Here is a 21,508-nt window from a genome sequence, read left to right on the forward strand (position 1 = left end):
AAAAAAAAAAAAACAAAAAAAACAAACAAAAAAGAAGCTATTGTAGCTGACGTGGTAGATCAAACCTACTCTGGTAGGCGAGAGGATGCCTGAGTCAAGGGATTTGACCAGTTGGGCAACTTGGTGAGACTTCATCTCCACAATAATTTTTTTTTTAAATAGCTGTATGGTGGCTTACATCTGTAGTTCCAGCTATTTGGAAAGTTGAGGCAGAAGGATCTCCCGAGCCCAACAGGTTGAAGGTGCAGTAGTTGCAAGCATGCCACTGCACTCCAACCTGGGTGACAGAGTGAGTCCCCGACTCAAAAAAATGTTTTTAAAGCTATGGTAGAAGTAACTTTGGTAAGCAATGAGGAGGGCCTGAATAACCAGTGAAATATAAATAAGGCAAACTGATAGAATGTGATGGTTAGATGAACATGGGGTTGGAGTAGAAGAAAAGCATTTATAAGAGACCACCCACTTTGCTGTTCAATAGCCAGATGCCACTAAGAGATATAAAATGCAAGGAGAGCAACAAGTTTTAGGAGAGAGCATGATAAATCCCACTTTGAAAATCCTGAGATTGAGATATACATTAAAACCATTCATTAATATTAAAAAAACAGTTATTGAGCATCTATACCTTGTGTCAACTGGGGGTATTCACAGACACTCAAAAAATGAGAAATAAGATTATGATCATCATGAAGAAATCATCTCCATGCTGCTTGATGTTCCCAAAAAGTAGCATATAATCTCTATTACTTTGCATTATATTATTAGAAATTGTTTCTGCCATGATGAAAGCAACCTCCCACTGGAGCTGATGAGAGTAAGAAAAGAAGGAGCTCCTGTCCTCCTGGGAGCACCTTGTGAATTAAAGGTTCTATCTTTGGGCAAGAGGCTGCAGTTTGTCTTCTGTTATGGGCTCACACGTTTCATCCCTTTGAGACCTATTTATTGGTACCTACTATGCAATAGAGAGTGTTGTTAGTGCTAGAAATACAGCTAAAAAAAGAAAGAAAATCCCATGAGTGAAAGAGAAGTCAAGACTCCAAGATTTTTAACTGGGGTACGTTAAAAGATGAAACTGTAATTTACTGAGGAAAAAAACCATAGAACAAACAGGCTTGGGAAGAAAGATTAGAACTTCAGTTCAGAAGCTATTAAGTTGGAAATATCTGTTAGTGATCCAAATTTTAAAAAAAAAGTTGAGAAAGAAATTAGACATAGGAGAATCCAGTTCAAAAATAGATATTACCATAACAATAGTATGTAAAAACCAAGATATCAGATAGAATCACCTGGAGAATAGAGAAAAGAAGAAGTTTAAGAAGTGACTGGGACGTTCAACTGTAGGTTTCAATTTGTAGATTTGAGAAATAAGTTTTAAAAAAGTAAAAAGCCATCGGTGACACAGAAGAAAAACAAGGCAATTCTGGTATCACTGGAAGTATGGGAAAAGGTCTCAACATGGAGACAGTTAACAACTGTGTCAAATAAGATAAGAGCTAATCAATTACCACTGCATTTGGCATAGTGAAAACAATGTTGAAAGGACAGTTCAAAAAGTTACTGTTTCCAGTGGAAAAACATAGGTTCTCACAGGTACCATATGCAACCAGTAAACAAAAGCAATTAAAGTTGGCTCCAAAATATTATCTTTGTTCCAAATGCATTCTTATACACTAGAAATACTGCTCCTTGATCTTTGGTTTAAATAAGTCTATGTAAAGACACTTATCTCTGGATGTTACAGATCGCGAATTTAGTTCTAATGCTTTAAAAATCAAATACTACAAGCTCATTTTGTTACTCTTGCCCCAAATACCAAAAAGGACCTTATATGAGAAAATATATTTTTAATATAACTTCTAGCTGGAGGGGTGTGTGGGTGTGTGTGTCTATCTAAGATTTAGGATAGTTGAGAATTCCCCTGAGGACAGCAATAGATTAAAAGAATGATACAAGGACTGAGCAAAGCCCTCATAGCCTAAGATCAGGAAAGTGAACAGCCAAAAGGGTAATGACAAATAGTGGGACAAATGTCAGCAATAAAGACATAACAGGGGACAACAAGATAACTATAAACAGAAGTATCAACTATTCAATATGCAGGACAAAGACAGTCAACGGCCAACTAAAGAACAAGGAAAACGAGCAAAGGAAAATCACTACAATTAAAAAGAGGTTAACAGCAAGTCAGAGGACCAGGCCACTACCCATGACACTGAATCAGCAAAGTAGCTTCCTGCCCTTGAAAATATACATAATGAGGCCAGGCGTGGTGGCTCACACCTATAATTCCAGCGCTTTGGGAGGCTGAGGTAAGAGTATTGCCTGGGCCCACGTGTTTGAGACCAGCCTGGGCGACTTGACAAGACCTCATCTCTACAATAAATCAAAAAATTAGCCAGGTGTGGCAGCGCGTGCCTGTAGTTCCAGTTACTTAGAAGGATCACCTGAGCCCAGCAAGTCAAGGCTGTGGCGGCCGTGAGCATGCCATGCACTCCAGCCTGGGTCACAGAGTGAGACTCCGACTCAAAAAGTTAAAATTAAAAAATAAATGAATAAAAAGAAAATATACAGGATGGAACATTACATAGTCATAAAGAAACACAAAATTATGGATTACACAGCAACTTTGATAAACTTAGAGGCTACAATACTCAGTGATTTATCACAGAAACAAAGATATGAGTACTATATGTACTCACTCATAAGCAGACCCTGATCATTTATCATAATACTATAAGAAAGGGAGCAGCAGTAGTGGAACACAGCCATGGGGCAGGGAGTATATAACACCTATAAAGGTTTCCAAACTTTACCTGCACGATGACCACTTATGTACCAAACACTGAATTGTACCTCACATCTTTAAAATAAAAATAATAATTAAAAAAAGAGAAAAGAAACCAAGAAGGTTTCTCTTTTTTTTTTTTTTTTTGAGTTGGAGTCTCACTCTGTCGCCCAGATTGGAGTGTAGCGGCACACTCCCAGCCACCGCAGCCTCGACCTGCTGGGCTCCGACGATCTTTCCACCTCAGTCTTCCAAATAGCCGGAACTACAGGTGTGTGCTACCATGCTCGGCTAGTTTTTGATTTATTGTAGAGATGAGGTCTCGCCAAGTTGCCCGGGCAGGTCTCTTACCAGTGGGCTCAGGCAATCCACTCGCCTCAGCCTCCCAAAGTGCTGGGATTACGGGCTGAGCCACCGAGCTCAGCCAAGAAGTTTTCTCTATATGTGAATACACAACACCTACAATTCCTGTAGGGTGCAATTTACTGCCATCTATTACTGTGCTCAACACAAATATAAGAAAAAAATATTTTAAGTGTTTTGTTTTAATCTGTACAAATTTATATAATGTGTGGTGATCAAGTCAAAGTATTTAGGGTGTCTATCACCCAAGTATAATACATTTTGGTTAAGTATATCATCATATTCTGCCATCAAACAATAAATTTATTCCTTCTATCTTACCATATGTTTGTACCCTTTAACACTCCCCTCATCATCCTTCCCCTGCTCACCCTTCCCAGTCTTGGTTATCTATCTGTCAACTTTCTACTCCATGTGATCAAATATTTTAGCTCCCATATATAAGTAAGAACATGTGGTATTCGCCTTTCTGTGCTTGGCTTATTTCACTTAAGATTATGGTCTCCAATTCCAGCCATCTTGCTGTAAATGAGGCAATTTCATTCTTTTTTTTTTGGCTGAGTAGTATTCCATTGAGCATATATATCACATTCTTTATTCATTCATGCATTGATAAACACATAGATTGGTTCCTTATCTTTGCTATAGTGAATAGTACTGCCATAAACATGCGAATAAAGGTATCCCCTTGAAAGACTGATTTCTTTATTCACATGTTTAAAGGTATCCCTTTGAAAGACTGATTTCTCGGATTTGGTGGCTCAGCCTGTAATCCCGCGCTTTGGGAGGTGGAGGTGAGTGGATTGCCTGAGCCTGCAGGTTCGAGAGCCGCCAGGGCAGGCAAGACCTCATCTCTACAGTAAATCAAAAAATTAGCCGGCTGTGGTAGCGTGCGCCTATAGTTCCAGTTACTTGGAAGGCTGAGGCGGAAGAATCGCCGGAGCCCAGCAGGTTGAGGCTGCGGTGGCCGGGAGCGTGCCACTGCACTCCAGTCAGGGCGACAGAGTGAGACTCCAACTCAAAAAAAAAAAAGAAAGATTGATTTCTTTCCCTTTGGGTAGATACCCAGTAGTGGGATTGTGTTTTCTAACCTTTGGCTTCTTAACCTTTTTGGACAAACAAAATTCAAGGCACAATAAACAGGTTTGATGCCTGAGCCACCTCCACAAGGACCATCCAATTTGTTTCAAGAGCCACCAGAGCAGCTGACTTCTACATAATTGTGCTGACAAGATTTAGAAAGTTGTCTGACAAACAATAAAAGTACTCTTTAGAAAGTTTACTCTTAGGTCAACATGTTCATCTGGATATAAGTAGATGTTTTTATAAATAAAATGATGGGTCTGCTACACTGTAAAAACATATCAGCTTCAGGAGCTAAATCCAGAATGAAAACAACTAACAGTAAAATACTTTAAAAGTCTATTGGAATCTGCGAATACTTATTTTCTGGGCCTGGAAGATACAGTTTAGACTGCTATTCATCTTCTCTACCCCACAGCAGAAATCATCTGTCTCTCTCTGCACAATCGAGTGTCACATTTAACAAATTAAAATGAGTAAACGATGCTTGTAGAGAAATATTTTTGCTTCCAGTGTAAATAAAGAAAAAGTGTTTAAATTCTATACACAGGCATTGAAGTAACTGCATATACCCCTACAAACTCAGTGAAATAAATCACAAGACTCAAAATTTGACTGCGGCTTACATGAATAGGAACACTAAAGAACAAACTTGGATTTTAAAAATATTTATTTAGACAGTCCTTGTGAAACATCATTAATTTCCTCAATGTCCCCCTCATGCATTTATTTGAAACTGCCAGTATTGAAATTTTCAAATGAAATATTAGATAGCTTTAAATTCTTGAGTATATCAGTGACCTATTACAGAAACAAAGAACAGAGTACCATAGGTTCTCATTCATAAGCAGACCCTGAACAACTATCACAATACTATAAGAAAAGGATTGGCAGTAGTAGGAAAATGCCAGGGGAGTAGGGGGGGGGGTGAAATTAGCAGTTAAGGGAAACTGCCAGGGGAAGGAGGGGCACACCTCATCAACAAGAATACCTGCATAATGAACATTTGTATACCTAACGCTGAATTGTACCCCACATCTTTAAAATAAAATTAAAAATTCTTGAGTATAAGCTTCTAAAGGGCAGACATGTATTTTATTCATAATTCCAATATCTAGCATAGTCCAATGCACAGTAGTCACTGAATAATTAACTAAATCATAGGTTAAATATGAAACTTGCAGTTACCATTAAGACATTCGTAATCTTTCTAGTTCGTACTGTACATAAATGTAAACATTTATTATGTAGACTCAGAGAACTGGCAGTAAATTCTAGATAATGTTAAACAGTAGCTTACATCTGGATATGTTCCATACGGCAATGAGTTCATATTAGAATAAGATTTAGCTGTTTATTTCATGTCTGTTAGCATAATATACTATTTGTCAATCATTTTAATATATTTGATGTTTTAATAGATTTGTACTTATAAACTAGTTCCATTCATGTAAACCTCTTTAAAAGTAGTAGTTAAAACAGAGAGGTATTAAGACAAACTGGTCTCTGCATCCTTCTAGTATACCCAACAGCAATCCTGAAACTAAATCCTTTACTAATATTTTGTAGTCTTCATTTGGTTTTTCATTAAGTGCGAGAACAATTTATTTAAAACTTAAAATAGCCTGGTTAACAGTGATGGGGTGGAAGAGAAAAAGACTTAAAACAAAAGAAGTACATCAAGATATGACTGTCCATTATAGAGAGACCTTTACTTATTCTTGAACAAAATAAAACTTAGGTGAATTTTGATCATAAAGGCAGAAGCAAAGTCAACCAAAGCGAATAAACTTGGTTACATCTAGATAGACATTTAATCTCTGATTTGTTCCAATATAAGTACTCAATGGCATATTTGTCTGATTATTATCCAAGGACAAATTTCAGAGTACAATGATAATAACTCATTTAAGAAGGTTTTTTCCTACTGATTTTAACTTTTTTTTTTTTTTTTGAGTTGGAGTCTCACTCTGTCACCCAGACTGGAGTGCAGAGGCCGCTCCCGGCCACCGCAGCCTCGACCTGCTGGGCTCCGGCGATCCTTCCGCCTCAGTCTTCCAAGTACCCGTAATTACAGGCATGCGCTACCACGCCTGGCTGATTTTTTGATTTATTGTAGAGATGAGGTCTCTTATCCGGACATATCTGACTTTCATGCAAGGATTCTCCAGTGGCATTGTCAAGCTCTCCTAGAACTGCAGAGCAGGCTGAGACACTATTTCCCAGCCTTCATTCCTTCTCTCTCTCGCTCTCTCTCTCTCTCTCTCTCACCCCTCAGTCAGATCTGCGTGGAGTCTGGCAGTTCTCCAACCCTTCCCCAACTCCTTCTCCAGTTCCCTCACAGGCATTTCTTAGTCCCTTGCACATCAAACCTTTTGCTTCTCAGAGAACCCAGACAAACAACCTCACAAGGCAAGTTTCACCAAGAGTATTCTATTCAAACTGTCTGATTCCTAAGTACTATAACTGATGCTTAATCAAATTTCTTACTTTTTAAAGTATCTAATAAAAGTTTCATTGTTCTTATTGTTCTTTATATGTGACGACTCCCTGTCACATTCATACGTTATCATGAGATACAAGTAAAGACCATGTGCATACCAGATATCTGAATAAGTCTGGTACACAGTTTCCTCTAGTAAAGGTTCCAGAGACAGCAAAGGCTTAGATTATATTCCTTACTTTTGCTTTTTGGAAGACATATCTACCACCAGAATCCTAGAAACACATACTAATCATCTGCTATCCTGTCCATTATTACACTAATGTTATCATATAGATTAAGAAGCCTAAAGATACAATGGTTTCACAACAATGTGAATGTACTTAATGTCATTGAACTATATGTGTAAAAGGGTTAAAATGGCAAACTTTACATTACGTACATTTTACCACAGTTTTTTTCAAAATCTAAAGAGAACAATGGTTATGTACTTCATCAGTGGGCAAAGAAATTACAAGATCCAAGTTATTTAATATATGATAGTAAAAACCATAGGTTCCCAAAGCACAACATATACTATAAGCATCTAAAGAGTATGCTAAAATCAAACTTTAAAAAGCCTGGAGGAAGTTAAATAAAAGGATTTAAGTATATTTAAAGTTGGCAGGCTCAGAAACTAAAAACGCTATAGGTTCTCATCAAACTATCAAAGACAAGCAAGCAATAATTTTGCCCCTCTCTGAAACAAGCTTCCTCATCTTTTCTCTTATTAATATTTGCTGGATTCCGAAACTATGGAAAATATGTTTTTCCTTTATTCAGTAACTAATGTAGGGAAAATACTCTGTAGTAGTACATGATCCAAAATTAATGAAGAAGGCTTCATTTCATTCAACGTGCATCTAAGGTACAATGACCATACAGGAACAACATTAAAAGCACCAGACTGAAAAAAAAGCAGCCAAGAAGGTAACACTGGGAGGTTTAATTGTCTGCTCTCTGCTGCCAGACAGTGTTCCTCTGGTCTTTCACATTTCCACTTGTACTGCAAATAAAGGTGTTGGTGGTCTTTGTTCCAGATGATCTTTTCAAGGATATGTGTATACCAAACAACCTTGGAAAACAGAAACAGTATCTCCCTTTAAAGCAAAGAGCAGGTGTGCTTCATGTCCAGCATAATAAAAACAATACCTACTATGGAGCCAAGAGTGACCTGCTTTCAGTTCATTATGTAAGGTTTGAGTTCTCTAAGATCAAAGCTCCTCTTCTGGTGCACAACCTGGTAACTTCCACAGAGAGCTCTGTCATGATCTGATTGTCATTACCTAAACCTCACTAAGAAGTACCCTGAATGCAAAACATCTTTTCCTATCTCTGAATGTCTGCCCTATCTCAACCCACATAAGTGTAGCTCAGTCATCCTGTGGGTTGAAAGAGTGGCATAGACAAAAGACAGACTGGACTGTCTGCAGAGAGTCCCTCCAGAAACAAGGACTAGACTTCATCATTTTCTGAATCAAAAATTAGAAAGCTTATCAGCTGGCTGAAAAGTCCTACTAAAAACCTTGTTACCTTGAAGGCCCTGAATTAATAAAGGTCCCATTTTAGAGATCCCAACAGCAATAAATACTTTCCGTCTAGGAGCATCGTGTGCACCTTTCATGACTATGCAAATTCTGTGGAAGGCAGGTATTAACTTGCCTCTCTCTCCAAAAACACCATGACTTGCACCTTACAGGCAATCATGAAAGAAGTTCAAGTGTTTAAAGAAACACTACCAATACATCATGCAAATCCTCAGGCAACTTCGAAGATCTCTCCAAATTGAAGCTACCCCTTAGTTACTCTGGGGTGATTCCTAGAATAAAAACTGACTCACTATGTGCACCCTGAAGACAGTTATCCCTACAACAAGAGCTACCCAATTAGAAACTGAAATAAGAAATTTGCCCGTAATTTTAGGTGAACTGATCAGTGACATCACATCAGCCTTGGAAGGCACTCAGGTCAGCTCCAACTCACTGGCCAGGATTGTTATGGGTGAAAGAACTACTCTGGACTTCCTCATTGCTGAACAATGGGAAGTCTGTGCAATCACTAACACATCATTTGGTATCTGAATTAATACCTCAAGTCAAGTAGAAAGATTAATCAAAAAATGTAAGGAGAAAGCGGCCTGGTATTTTAAGGTAGATTCTGATGGTTTACTGGTTTATAGGATTTGTTCAGTTGACTGGATCTGAGATATTGAAGGTAGAGCTGAGGCCAATATTTCAGACAGGCGCCATACTGCTGCCTGGATTCCTGCTGACCACTGGCCTTATTAATGTGCTATGAGAGAAACTGAACAAATTTCATGACCATATATCAATCAGACCAATTAGAGTACTTGCTGCCTCTGATGTAAGAGTTGTATTCCTTAAGCTCAGGGTTCCTCTCCTAAAATATAGCCCACTGCCTTCTTCACATCACACAATTAGCATCAAGCTTATGGACACTGGGGCAGATACAAAGCTGGTATTTGGACTGCTGTATATTATTTATACAATAAAGCCCTTTGTTTTTGACATAGGAGTACATGTCTTCCGACAGCACCCATAAAACTGTGGCAGACTGACAAGTCAAGTTATAAGTGACAGAAAATCTCAGACCCAACACATTTTTGATACTCCCAGCCACAAGTCCATGGGTACTGGAGCAGGGAGAAACCACAAGAAAAGGACATACACAGAAGCCAAATATCCACCCAAAACTCCAGGATTCCTACTTTTAGATTCCTTTCCTCACAAAACACACCACAATTCGATCAGCCCTATGACCACCAACAAGGGTTTCTACAAACTCTGTGGACTCTAGATAATGCTTTGGGTGCCCTAGCAAAGTACAGTTCTGACAAGCAAAGACTTTTAAAATTCACAAAGAAGAAGGAAAAGAAAAAGGAGAGAAATGATTGCATAACGGAAAAAATAAAAGGGTAGCAGAAACGGGATTCTTAGCCCATACTTACTCCAATCCTTTTTACTAAGAACTGGCCAACATTGAGGGGACAATCACACACATGAAGACTGAACTCTGTGAGGAAGGACTTGGCTCTCCTAGGGCAACTGTGACAGGTCTACTATCTGCCCCTAGTTCTCAAGTGCTGTCCAGAATAGTGTTGAGAGTGGTGTTCCCATGAGAACACTGCTCTGATATGGGGTGAGATTTCTTCTGCATTACTTCTGACTATATACTACCCTGTATGATACCCTGGACCTCCCAAAAATTCTGTAAGGTAACCAAAAGAATCTTCTGCTTAAATTACCTAGAGAGGATTATGTCACTTACAGCTGAAAAACCCTGTCTGATATATTTGAGAAATGTAATATATGCTTATTTTTGGTCCCATATTTATTTTAGTACTTTTTTTCCCCTGATAAGATTCTCTAAGGCCTGCGGATAACTTTATTTGAAGCTATTTCAGGTACACAGTTTTTCATTCTCTTACTGTATCAGTTGAATAAAAGTATGCTAAATTCTATCATAATCATAATAAATTGTCTTCATCATTATGACCAATCACAAAAATCTAACAATTCTCCTTTTAAAAGTACTTTGTTATAAAAATACTTTGCAATAAAAGAACAATGAAGTTTTTCTTTTGTTTTACTCTCCCCCATTTTCTTCAATTTAAAAGCAAACAATTGGTTTCATTTCAGCAACAAACATGTTTTATTTTTAACTTGGTGATTTTCTAATATCACCCAGATTAGTGTATTTTAATAAATGAAAATTATATAGCTAATGGAATAAAATGGGCACTTAGAGAAGTAGCTTTATGGGAAAACTGATAACCAGTTAGTTCTAAAATATACTTTTTTGTGGATAATTTAGGAAAAGTTCATGAAAAAAGTGTTTTTAGATATTACTACAGTATTACTTGAACAATTTTAAAGAAAATAGAACATAATCAGCAATCCCCAGAAAAAATACTTTACTTTTTTTTTGCCTAAGGTAACAATCTAGAAAATGGTATACTCTGCTGTTAACCTAAGCTTGCCACCTTCTAGCTATTTCACACATTAGGCTTAATAATAGTGAGAAGTCTTTAATAAGGAGTAAAACCCACATTAAAATGGTTGAACAGGGAAAATACAACTCTTTGCATTGTCTATCCTTGAGCAAGAGCATGGAAATTTAACCTGAACATATCAGAAAATAAGAAAGAAATTTAAATAATACTTAAAAAAAAAAAACCTTTTCACTTCTTGATTAAACTTATGCTTCAAGAACTATATCAAGAAATTTATTTTAGTATTTTTAGGACATCCAAAAATTAACAACACAGTTAACTACAACAGAAAATCTAATAACAATCATAGCAGTTGGTTTCATAAAAGTACGTATAGTCAGCCACCTATATCTTGGCAAACATTTCTCAAAAACTAACTCAAATACGAGAGGAGACCCAAAAAGAACAAAATTTATCTAAAGAATTGTGTATTCATTCTGACATGTTTAATCTTCAGTCATCATCAAAGAACTTTCCATTTGATGAAATACACCTATCCAGACCCTTTTTCCAGAGGCTCAGAACAGTTTTTGAACTTGTCGGTGCTGATGCCTCTTAGTGCTTCTGCCATTGTTTGTTTCACTTCTTCCACACTGGCAAAATGTTTCCCTTTGAGGATTTTTTTCAACCAGGGAAACAAACAAAGTCGCTCAAGGGGGGATTGGGTGAATAGGGAGGGCGGGTCATGCTATTTTTGGTAAAAACTGCTGAACACTCAGCACAGTATGGGCAGATGCGTTACCATGGTGGAAGAACCAGTTACCTGTTTGTCAAAACTTGGGACATTTCTTCCACAAATCATGATGCAACCTTCTCAAAACTTCCAGATAAAAACTTTGACTGTTTAATCCAGAGGAACAAATTCTGAGTGTATTACAAGGGGTATGCCCTCCAAAAGATAATTCCAGTTTTTAGGGTTCCACTTCTACTACTATCAAAGGAAAATGTTACTGCAAGCCCCCTCATCTTCCCCACCTATTCTATTCACTTAATACTAAATACCACAAATTAGTAGTAGTTAAAAAAGAAATCATCTGCACAAATGTTCATAGCAGTATTCTTCATAATAGCCAAAAAACGGGGGGTATCTATCAATTGATAGCTCATAAACAAAATATAGTAAACACATGCAATTAACGATTATGCAAGCAACACAAAATGCATGCTAATACATATTCCAACATGAATGAATCTTGAAAATATTACGCTAGGCTGGGTGCAGTGCTCATGCCTGCTCTCCCAGCATTTTAAGGGGCTGAGGCAGGAAGATTGCTTGGGCCGCAAAGTTCAAGACCAGCTTGGATATCTCTACAAAAAAATTAGAAAATCAGCCAGTCATGATAGCATGTGCGTGTAGCCCAGCTACAAAGGAGACTGAGGCAGGATTGCCTAAGCTCAGGAAGTCGAGGCTGCGGTGAGCCATGACTGTGCCACTGCATTCCAGCCAGGGCGACAGAGTGAGACACTGAACCCAAAAAAAGAAAAAGAAAATATTATGCTAAATGAAGAAGTCAGTCACAAAGAACTGCATATTGCATTTATGTGAAATGTCTGGAATATGCAAATCCACAGAGATAGGAAGTAGATTAGTGGTTGTTTCTGGCTAGAACGAATCAGGAATTGTAGAGTTATAGTAAGGGGTAAGTCATTCTTTTTGAGGTGATAAAAATGTTCTAAAATTGACTGTGATAAAGGTTGTACAATTTTGTGAATATACAAAAAGCACTGAGTTGTACACTTTCAATGGGAAAATTTTATGGTGTTAGTTTAATAGAAATAAAGCCATTAAAAAAGAAATCACTTCAAAACTGTTTCAAATCATTAAATAAACAGGTTTTTTTGGTTTCGTTTTGTGTTTTTGTTTGTTTTTGTTTTTTGAGATGGAGTCTCACTCTGTCACCCAGACTGGAGTGCAATGGCCACTCCCGGCCACCACAGCCTCGACCTGCTGGGCTCCGGCGATCCTTCCGCCTCAGCCTTCCAAGTAGCCGGAATTACAGGCATGCGCTACCACGCCCGGCTGATTTTTTGGTTTATTGTAGAGATGAGGTCTTGCTGCCCAGGTGGGTCTCGAACCCACGGGCTCAGGCAATCCACTCACCTCAGCCTCCCAAAGGCGCGGGATTGCAGGCTGAGCCATTAAAACTTCTTTTAGTCTTAATATCTTCTACAGAATAGTAACCTATAAAATTCCAAATTTTTAATTCTCTTTCTTTCTACAGATATTTACTGAATAAATATAAATTTACCATAACTATAGAAATGTGATTTTTCTACACAATAGCACCTTCAGTAAAATTAGAATAACTGCTCATTAAAAAAAAGTAATGTACTCTCCAATTTTTACAATTACTATGGTTTGCCTTCAAGTTCATATTATTCTACTTAACTAGTAATCATTTAAAAATTAAGATCAGACACAGTTACCTTAATGTCTGATAGCCAAAACAAATTTACTAAGCCAAGTAACTGAGGATTATAAGGTTGCAATAGTCAAAACTTTACAATTAATGAGTAGATCATGTCATTTACAAAACTGGGCTTTGTTTTTAACAAGCCATCCCTGGGCTCTTTCCTCAGTTTAAAACCTCAAGTAAAGGAATACTGTTATAAACAAAATGATGGGGACTGGGCTTTATTTAGATTTTTAAAAATTCTTACTCTGAAATAATTATAGATTCATGCAAAGTTGCAAAAAAAATAAGATAAAATAATGTTCAATTTTTCTCTACAAAGTTTTCTTTAGGTTTAGTGTTGATAAATTTTGTGGGGAATAAGAAGCCTGGGGCCAGACGTAAAAGAAACTCACTAAAGCACCAGGTAACTATAGACCAACTAGACAAGGGGAAATAGAAGACAGGAAAGAAAAAGAGATGGGAAGCAAAAGAAAAGGAGAAAAAGGAAAGGGTAGCTGAGAGAAGAGGTAAAGAGAAGAAACAGAAGAAAACAAAGAGAAAAAGAGATGGAGGAGGAGGGGAAAAGTAGGAGGGGAAAACAATACATGAAGTAAAAGACCCTTGCACACCTTGCAACTCAGGACAGGCTCAAGGTCAGAAGTGGAGAGCACATCCCAGACCCAGAATCCAAGGTCCTTTGACAAGCCCAAATGAGTAACAAGGGGATCTTCTCCAGAGGCTCTAGCAGGAACCACACAATAGGGACTACCTAGTGAAATCTCCAATCCTGTCCACTCCAAGAGAAACAAATACAGGGTTGCTCACTAGCTGTTCCCAAACGTCATAATAAATTTAGTGCTTCCACAGTTTCTATGATATTCTGATTATTCTTCAAATACCATAGGTTTCCTTTTTACTTTTTAAACGTAATGTTTGGTTTTTCTATTCCTATCATATCCAGAAACAAAATGGCCAAGGCTACCTAGAACTTTAAAAAAAAAAAAAAAAAATTTTTTTTTTTTAGTTGGAGTCTCACTCTGTCTCCCAGACTGGAGTGCAGTGGCCACTCCCGGCCACCCCAGCCTCGACCTGCTGAGCTCCAGCGATCCTTCCATCTCAGCCTTCCAGGTAGCCGGAACTACGGCGCGTGCTACCATAAACCAAAACTTTTTACTTTTATTAAATGTGAAACAGATTTACTTCTTATCTATTAGCACATTGGTTTCCAAGCTTTGCTGCACATTAGAGTCACCTGATGATCTCTTTAAATCTCCCAATGTCCAGGTCAATTAAAGTTTAAAGGCTGGAGGTCAACCATGCCAATTAAATTTTAAAAGTATGGAAGTGAGAATCAAGTATTAATACTTTTTTAAAAGATGCTCAAGTTTGATTAACAGAGATCATAACAATAACCAAACCAATAAAAACCTCATCTTTTTTTAAAGGACAAAATAAAGGAATATTAGTTATTCAGCTTGGATACTAAAATGTTTAAGTCTAAATGTGACTTTTCAGAAGTATTTTTGAATATATCTATAACCTTGGGTTTCCTTATTGCACATATAAACTCTCAACTTTTCAATTATGAAAATTAAAACAATGAGAGGCCCTAAAAATTATAATCAAAGTAAAACTAACAGAATAAACAGTTCATAAGACTATGGGTCAATCATATAGAGTAATCTAGTAATTCTACTGCTAGAAAAGTAACCTAAGGAAATAACCATAGTTGCCTGCCAAGATAAATTTCAACATAATACAAATTGGAATTCTATAAATTCATTAAAAATGTTGTAAAAGATATCCAATGGCATTCAGAACTTCATAACATAACGTTTATATATAAGTCAGTCACAAAACAGTTAAAATATTAAAAAACAATATGTATAGTATGTCACTTAAAAATCAATTTTATATACATAAAACTTACTTGAAGTTGGACTGAATTGTGCCGAAGCCCTTCCACAATAGAAAAAAATCTGTCAATTTTTCTCTCTTCAGCAGCTGAAGTTAAAGCTTCTAAAACTTCTTCAAGGCTATTGGAAATTTTGAATCTATTAATTAAATTGCAAGTAACAAATAGCACAAATGCCATAGAATCAATTGCTTTATCCTACTGAAGTCAATACTTCTAGGCAGTCAGTATGTGTTAGAAGTAGCTTACTGAGTACAAAACATATTTCAAACATTGTTCTAAGCATGTTATATTTTAAGTCATTTATCTCTGATAATAACCTGGTAAAGCTATTTATTAATCAAACATTTTTGTCATGTTTACTATACATGAAGCACCATTTGGACAACTTTATAAATACCAACTCACTTTAAAGTATGTAGCAACTTTTTGAGGTAGGCACTATTATTAATCCATATTATAAATTAGGAAACAAAGGCAGAAAAAGATTAAGCAGCTTGTCCGAAGTCTTCTGTCTACTAAATGGTAGAGCAAGGATCTAAACCAGTCAGTCCATCTAGTAAGCACCATATAAATGCTCTTAACCACTGTACTCTAATGCCACATAAGTTTAAGTAAACAAAGTTGTGACAGCTAAAAATATACAGTAGTGTGATGTACTAAATATTCAAATATAAATAGAATAATTATGCAAGAAATATACTGCCTCTTCTTTTAAAGAATAGCAGTGTTAACAGTGTCTCACATACTGTAGAAGCTCAGTTTCTGGACATAGGCATGCAGTCCTAAGTGTTATTTACAGCATTTTGATACCCATTCTGAAGTCAAGAAACAATCAAAGTAATATGAAAAAGGAAGGAGGAACAAAAGGAGAAGAAAAAGATAAAAGAAGATAATAAAGAAAGAAAAGGTAAAGGAAAGGGGAAAGAAGAAACAAAAGAAGAAAAAAGGGATAGGGAAGAAAAAGGAAGAGTCCAAGAGAAGGAAGAAGGAAAAGGAAGAAAAAGGAAGAGTCCAAGAGAAGGGAGAAGGAAGAGACAAGAAGGGAGAAAACAGGAAGAGGCAATGAGGAGAAGGAAAGTGAAGAAGAGAGGAAGAGGCTCAGAAAGTATCAACTGTATCACCATGAAACGCACTCTTGAATTTGTACACCAGAATATATACAGGGCCTTCTTAACCTGGAGAAGGATGAGTATGGAATGCCAGCCTTCAGAGCTGCAGCTGAGTACAACCTAGCCTCTTCTATTTACAGCACCACACTGTAGGCCTGAGTGGTGCCTCTGACTCGCCAAGCAGAGCCCTCAAACAGAGCCTGCTCAGTACCACCAGCTCCAGCAAAATGGTCACAGGGCCAATTTCACATGAATGCAAGAGGATCTGCCTACCCTACATGGGGGAATATTTCAGCTAGTTTTTTGGGTTGTTCAGTTTTTACATCTTTATCTTTTTTAAAGGGCACTTTAAATAATTCTTAAGTGCTTTCTTATAATTAAAATCCAAATCTTCTTTAAAGAAAAATTAAAAGTTTATCTTTGTAATTATCTTTAACATGTATGTAAATGGTCTTTTAGGTACGGTACTAACAAATGTAGTTAAGGTCTTTATAGCTTTAGTTATGCAATGTCAAGGACTTTGTACCCTCAACACGTAAAGTACTACTACATACATCACTTTCTAAATCTGCCTTACATACAGATTTTCAAATAGTAGCACATTTGCTTCTACAAGGAAAAAACATGACCTAGAGTTTGAAATAATTCTATCCAGGAAAAAAAAATCAGACAAGAAACAAAACCATGTGTCTATTTTTCAAGGACTTCGTTTAGAATTTTTGTTTAGTGTTTGAGTTAAAAACAGTTTATGCTGGGTTTGGTGGCTCAGCCTGTAATTCCAGCACTGTGAGAGGCCGAAGCAAGTGGAATGTCTGAGCTTGCAAGTTCGAGACCAGCCTGAGCAACTTGGTGAGACCTTGTCTCTACAATAAGTCAAAACTTAGCCAGGCATGATAGCATGCATCTGTAGTTGCGGCTACTTGGAAGGCTGAGCAAAAGGATTCCCAGAGCCCAACAGTTAACGCTGGGGTGGCCATGAGTGTGCCACTGCACTCCAGCCTGGGCAACGAAGTAAGATTCCAACTCAAAAAAAAAAAAAAGAACAATTTAATGCATTTTTCATAGAAACATTTTAGCATATAACTAATATAGCAATTAATAAAAATAATTACTAACAAATATTTCTATTCAGCCAATAAAAATCTAAATCAGTTGCTTTACTATATACCTCAACATTTAGTTATTTAAGGTAAATTCTAGTCTAAAATAGAAGAAATGTTAAATGAATCTAACATAATAATTTTGATGGTATAATTACTGTATAATTATAGATAAGTTGAGAAGACTTACATGCTTTCTTCCCCTACAATGCACACCGCAGAGAGAAGTTTAACCACGTCTGTCATCATATTGGGAAGCTTGGGATCCATTGCTCTGGCCAATAAGAAAAGACTCCTCTCTTCACTCATAATTCTTTCCAAGCCATACTATAATATTTTCAAAATAAGAAGTTAAATGTTAGAAGTTACTTGGAAAAGTCATGCTCATAAGGAAATATAGTTATTCGAGAATAAATGTGCAAGAAAATACAATTTTACACTTATTACAGTTTAAAAATATAAAGACCATGGAACACCCGAAAAATTCATAGTCATTCACTTTATGTCAAGAACTATGAATCTAAACCAAATACAGATAATCTCTCAAAGGTAATTTTACAACATTATGGCTAATTATTATTAAGAGAGGTAAGTAGCCAGACGGAGAAAGGGAGAAACAGTGAGAAATATGGGATTTCCAAGGGAAATATACAAAACAAACAGCCAGATACTGAACCAGATACTGATGTCATGAAGACCATTTTCCTGGAAAGGAAGGTGGTTAGAGACACATTACCACAATTAAACACATAGATCAGCACTGTCCAAGAGAAATACAATGTGACCCACATGAATAATTTTAAATTTTCAAGCAACAAGTAAGACTATTTTCAATAAAATTAACCCAATATAGCCAAGGTATTATCATATCAATATGTAACCAATATAAAACATTTATGGATGATATTTCATTTTTTTTTCTTATAAATTTTGATAATCACAGTATATTTTATTCTGGAACACAACTCAATTCAAACCAGCCACATTCCAAGTGTTCAGAAGCCACAGGTGGCTACCATATTATACAGCACAGGTCCAGATATTATTCCAGATATTATTATAGCACTTAGTTCCCAAATGGGCAAAATGTAAAGGGGATGGTTTGTGCAGACCATGTGGAAACTGCCCTAATGAGCAAATGTATTCTAATCACAATGACATTTATCATCAGGAAAACAATGCAGCTGTTATAAAAATGGGATGATTGGGATAAGGATAAAGCTTGTTTACTACTACCAGGATGTCAAATCCAATTAGAAGATAAGGAGTTATGTTAATGGCATATCTATGAACGATAACTATCAAAACACAGGGATGAACAGAAGCAATAAAACAGTACTATTTTCCTAGCATGCATCTCAGAGGACCCTTCTAAACAGTGAGAAATCAGTAAGTCAGAGTTACTACCAAGCACTAAAAAGGGCCTTACTCCCAATTACAGATCAATGAACTATGGACTAAACTCAAAATTAGCACTACTTATAAACATTGAAGTTGAATCTATAACAAGCTTAGACCCAAATGAGTTGTTATGAAATCTTATTTAAAATGGTCCTATCTTATAAATGGCACTTATGCAAAGAAGCTTTCACGTTGTGCTAACATACTGTATTTTCTTTAAACCCCTCTTTAAGGAACACATTGGAGCACTACAAGCAGAGAGGCCAAGGGGCCAAGGGTCCCAGAATATGACTATTGGAGAGATGTCTCTGTCTTGTTGGTGTTCAGAAAAAGTTTACAACAAGACAGCTAAACAGTCAGGAAATGCTAACTTTTGTGATACCCTGGGCTGTTACACAAGTGGAAAAATAACAAAAAGGTGAGCACAGGGCCAAAAACTACTCTATATCTTGATAATCATTCTAGGGAATTGTCAGTGGTATACAAAATGACCACATAGATTCGATTCAGAAAGTCAGTCAATGATTACCAAATACCAAAGAGCTGGCTCTGTCCTAACACCTGAAGACTAAGTTTGCCTCTAGCATTTCCCCTTCATCTCCCATCCACCTGGTCCTGCAGAACCAGAATCTGGGACTCTTCCAGTCATTCAAAATGACTCATAATGACTTCTTCCAAGTGATACGAACCTACTTCTCTGCCAAGTCCTCTGGCCCTAAACCACTGTGTGTAGAGGGTGAAATATAAGCAATCACGAATTTCACTGTGACCCCCCCTCACAAACACAAAGGTCCATTCAGGCAGCATTCTCTGATTTTGCTAATGCAAAAATATGTCAAGGTCATTTTAAGACTAAATGAGGCCAGATTATCACTACTCAATGTCTATAACTAAATACAGAATTGCTACTTACTTGAATAAAATTACTCTCATTCAATTATTTAAAAACAACAGCAAAACAAAAACTGTTGACTCTGTGTGAAAAATAGTCGACTTACCAGTGCTAGCATTAAAACACATTTAATGAAGGCTATCATAGGTTAGAGAGATGCGACAAATTTTGGATGGCCTAAAATGTATCTTTCCTGAATACCAAGGACCTGCTCTGAGTAATGTGATAACTGGCCTGTTCTAAACTGAGGACCAATGCCAAGTTCTGTTTGCATTTTACATAAGGCCTATTATTACCTAATAGATGGAATTTTGGGCCATTGAAGATGTTGTTTTGGGTCAAGGAAAGCTAAAACCCTAAATCCTGATGTAGGATATCTACCATCTGAGCCATGCTACAGGAAGACTGGTGCCCAGCAACTATCCACAGTGAGTGAATATCCTAGTAGCAGAGATAATGTGGGTAGGAAGCTGGCTTCAGGAACAAGACACCTTCACTTGGGTACAGTCTTCAAAGCGACAGTCACAGAGCTAACTGACCAAAAGGAAGCCTTTGTTCTAATTACTCTTAAAGTTAAATATGTTAAACTTCTCACCCTTACTATCTTTTATTTTCTTCCTCCTAAGTAATTAAAATCTTCTTCCATTTAAAAAAATACTTTTAGTCCAATTTAATATTGCAGGAAATTCACTTTCATATGATGTTACCAAATTTGCTCTTTAATTATATAATTAATTAATGGTAACAAGGCACCACATTTTTGTCTCTTAAAATTTTTCATCATTCAATGAAGTTTAGTAAAGACTGCATAGTGAGATTAAACAAATTTTGTACTTACAGATACAATAAAATAAAAATTAGGAAAACCATCAACCAATCTTGGAGGCAAAAAAAACTTTACCTAAAATTTCACATATCACTAAGTTTAGAGTCCAGATACTATAATAATACTAAGTATCAGTAACTTAAATTAACTTTGTTATTCTCAGTAGTATAGATCACAATATCAAACACAAATGGTAATATACTACAGCTCCACATATAAAATTATAAGCAACAAATTTGTTAATATAAAAAAATATTTTATTTCTTATCATATAAAGTGTACTCCTCCAATTCATTCTCAAACCAAGTAAGAATATTATCTTCTATATATCACCTGATTTTAAACATGATAGTCTTCTAGAATACAAATTATTATCCAAATGCCCCTTTGGCTTACAAAAAACATTCCTAGGTTTTCTCTACTCTAAGCCTTTCCATCACCAATGAAATTTCCAACTTCTGTACTCTCACTTTTGAAAAGGCCTTCTAAACTATTTTTATGTTCTTTGTGCTGATAGAGGAAAAAACCTCTCTCCAGCAGCAATCTGATCCTTTCACTCATTTATTCTTAAAACAGATTATATAAAAAGCAACTTAATATATCTAAAATCTAATATCAAAGAACAGGGATTCAGTATAGGAAGAAATTGTGATTTCTACACTAGATATTTTCCTTGAAAAACATATCTGATTGGAGGAGGCAAGGAGGAAAAAAATATTTCAATGGTTAAAAAATAGAAAACTTAGCTCCAGAAAATGCCTAAAATACATAAATAACTCAATAAGACAAAAATGATTAGAAAATATACATGTTTGCCACATTTAATAAAAAGAAGTACAAAATAAATGCTAATCATTTAAGTACTAGTACATAAGTGTTTGGCCTATAAAAGTTTTTTTTAAAATAAGAGTAAAACAAAATATTATTTATAAAAATTAATCAGAAAGATACAGATGATTTTACTATACAACAAAAATCATCATACCACCAAAGGTAAAATTTCCTCCCTTGCTGTCTAAGAGCAGTTCAAACACTTAATACTTTGCACATCATGTGTTAGATGTGTTTACATGTTGGAGCTAAAGAAATGGCATGGGATAATATTAACTTCTGCAATTAATAGTATATAAGCAAGAAAGAA

The 21,508-nt window shown here is 36.3% G+C and overlaps 1 protein-coding gene across 5 annotated transcripts in view; it reads right to left on the reverse strand.

Moving 5' to 3' along the window:
* Positions 1–21,508, reverse strand: part of DIAPH3 (diaphanous related formin 3) — a 398,317-nt gene that overhangs the window by 201,253 nt on the left and 175,556 nt on the right. For 4 of the 5 annotated variants that reach the window (XM_008059267.1, XM_008059270.1, XM_008059269.1 and 1 more), the window contains 2 exons: positions 17,439–17,575; positions 15,052–15,157 (listed from right to left, as the gene is read on the reverse strand). In XM_008059267.1, coding sequence (XP_008057458.1) covers positions 15,052–15,157; positions 17,439–17,575 — 243 coding nt within the window. Of the gene's footprint in view, positions 1–15,051; positions 15,158–17,438; positions 17,576–19,647; positions 19,807–21,508 lie in introns of those variants that run through there. The other variant, XM_008059271.1, reaches the window with a different exon arrangement.

The sequence above is a fragment of the Carlito syrichta genome, unplaced genomic scaffold (assembly GCF_000164805.1).
Source record: "Carlito syrichta isolate Samal-C Ts95f unplaced genomic scaffold, Tarsius_syrichta-2.0.1 Scaffold303985, whole genome shotgun sequence".
NCBI lineage: Eukaryota > Metazoa > Chordata > Mammalia > Primates > Tarsiidae > Carlito > Carlito syrichta.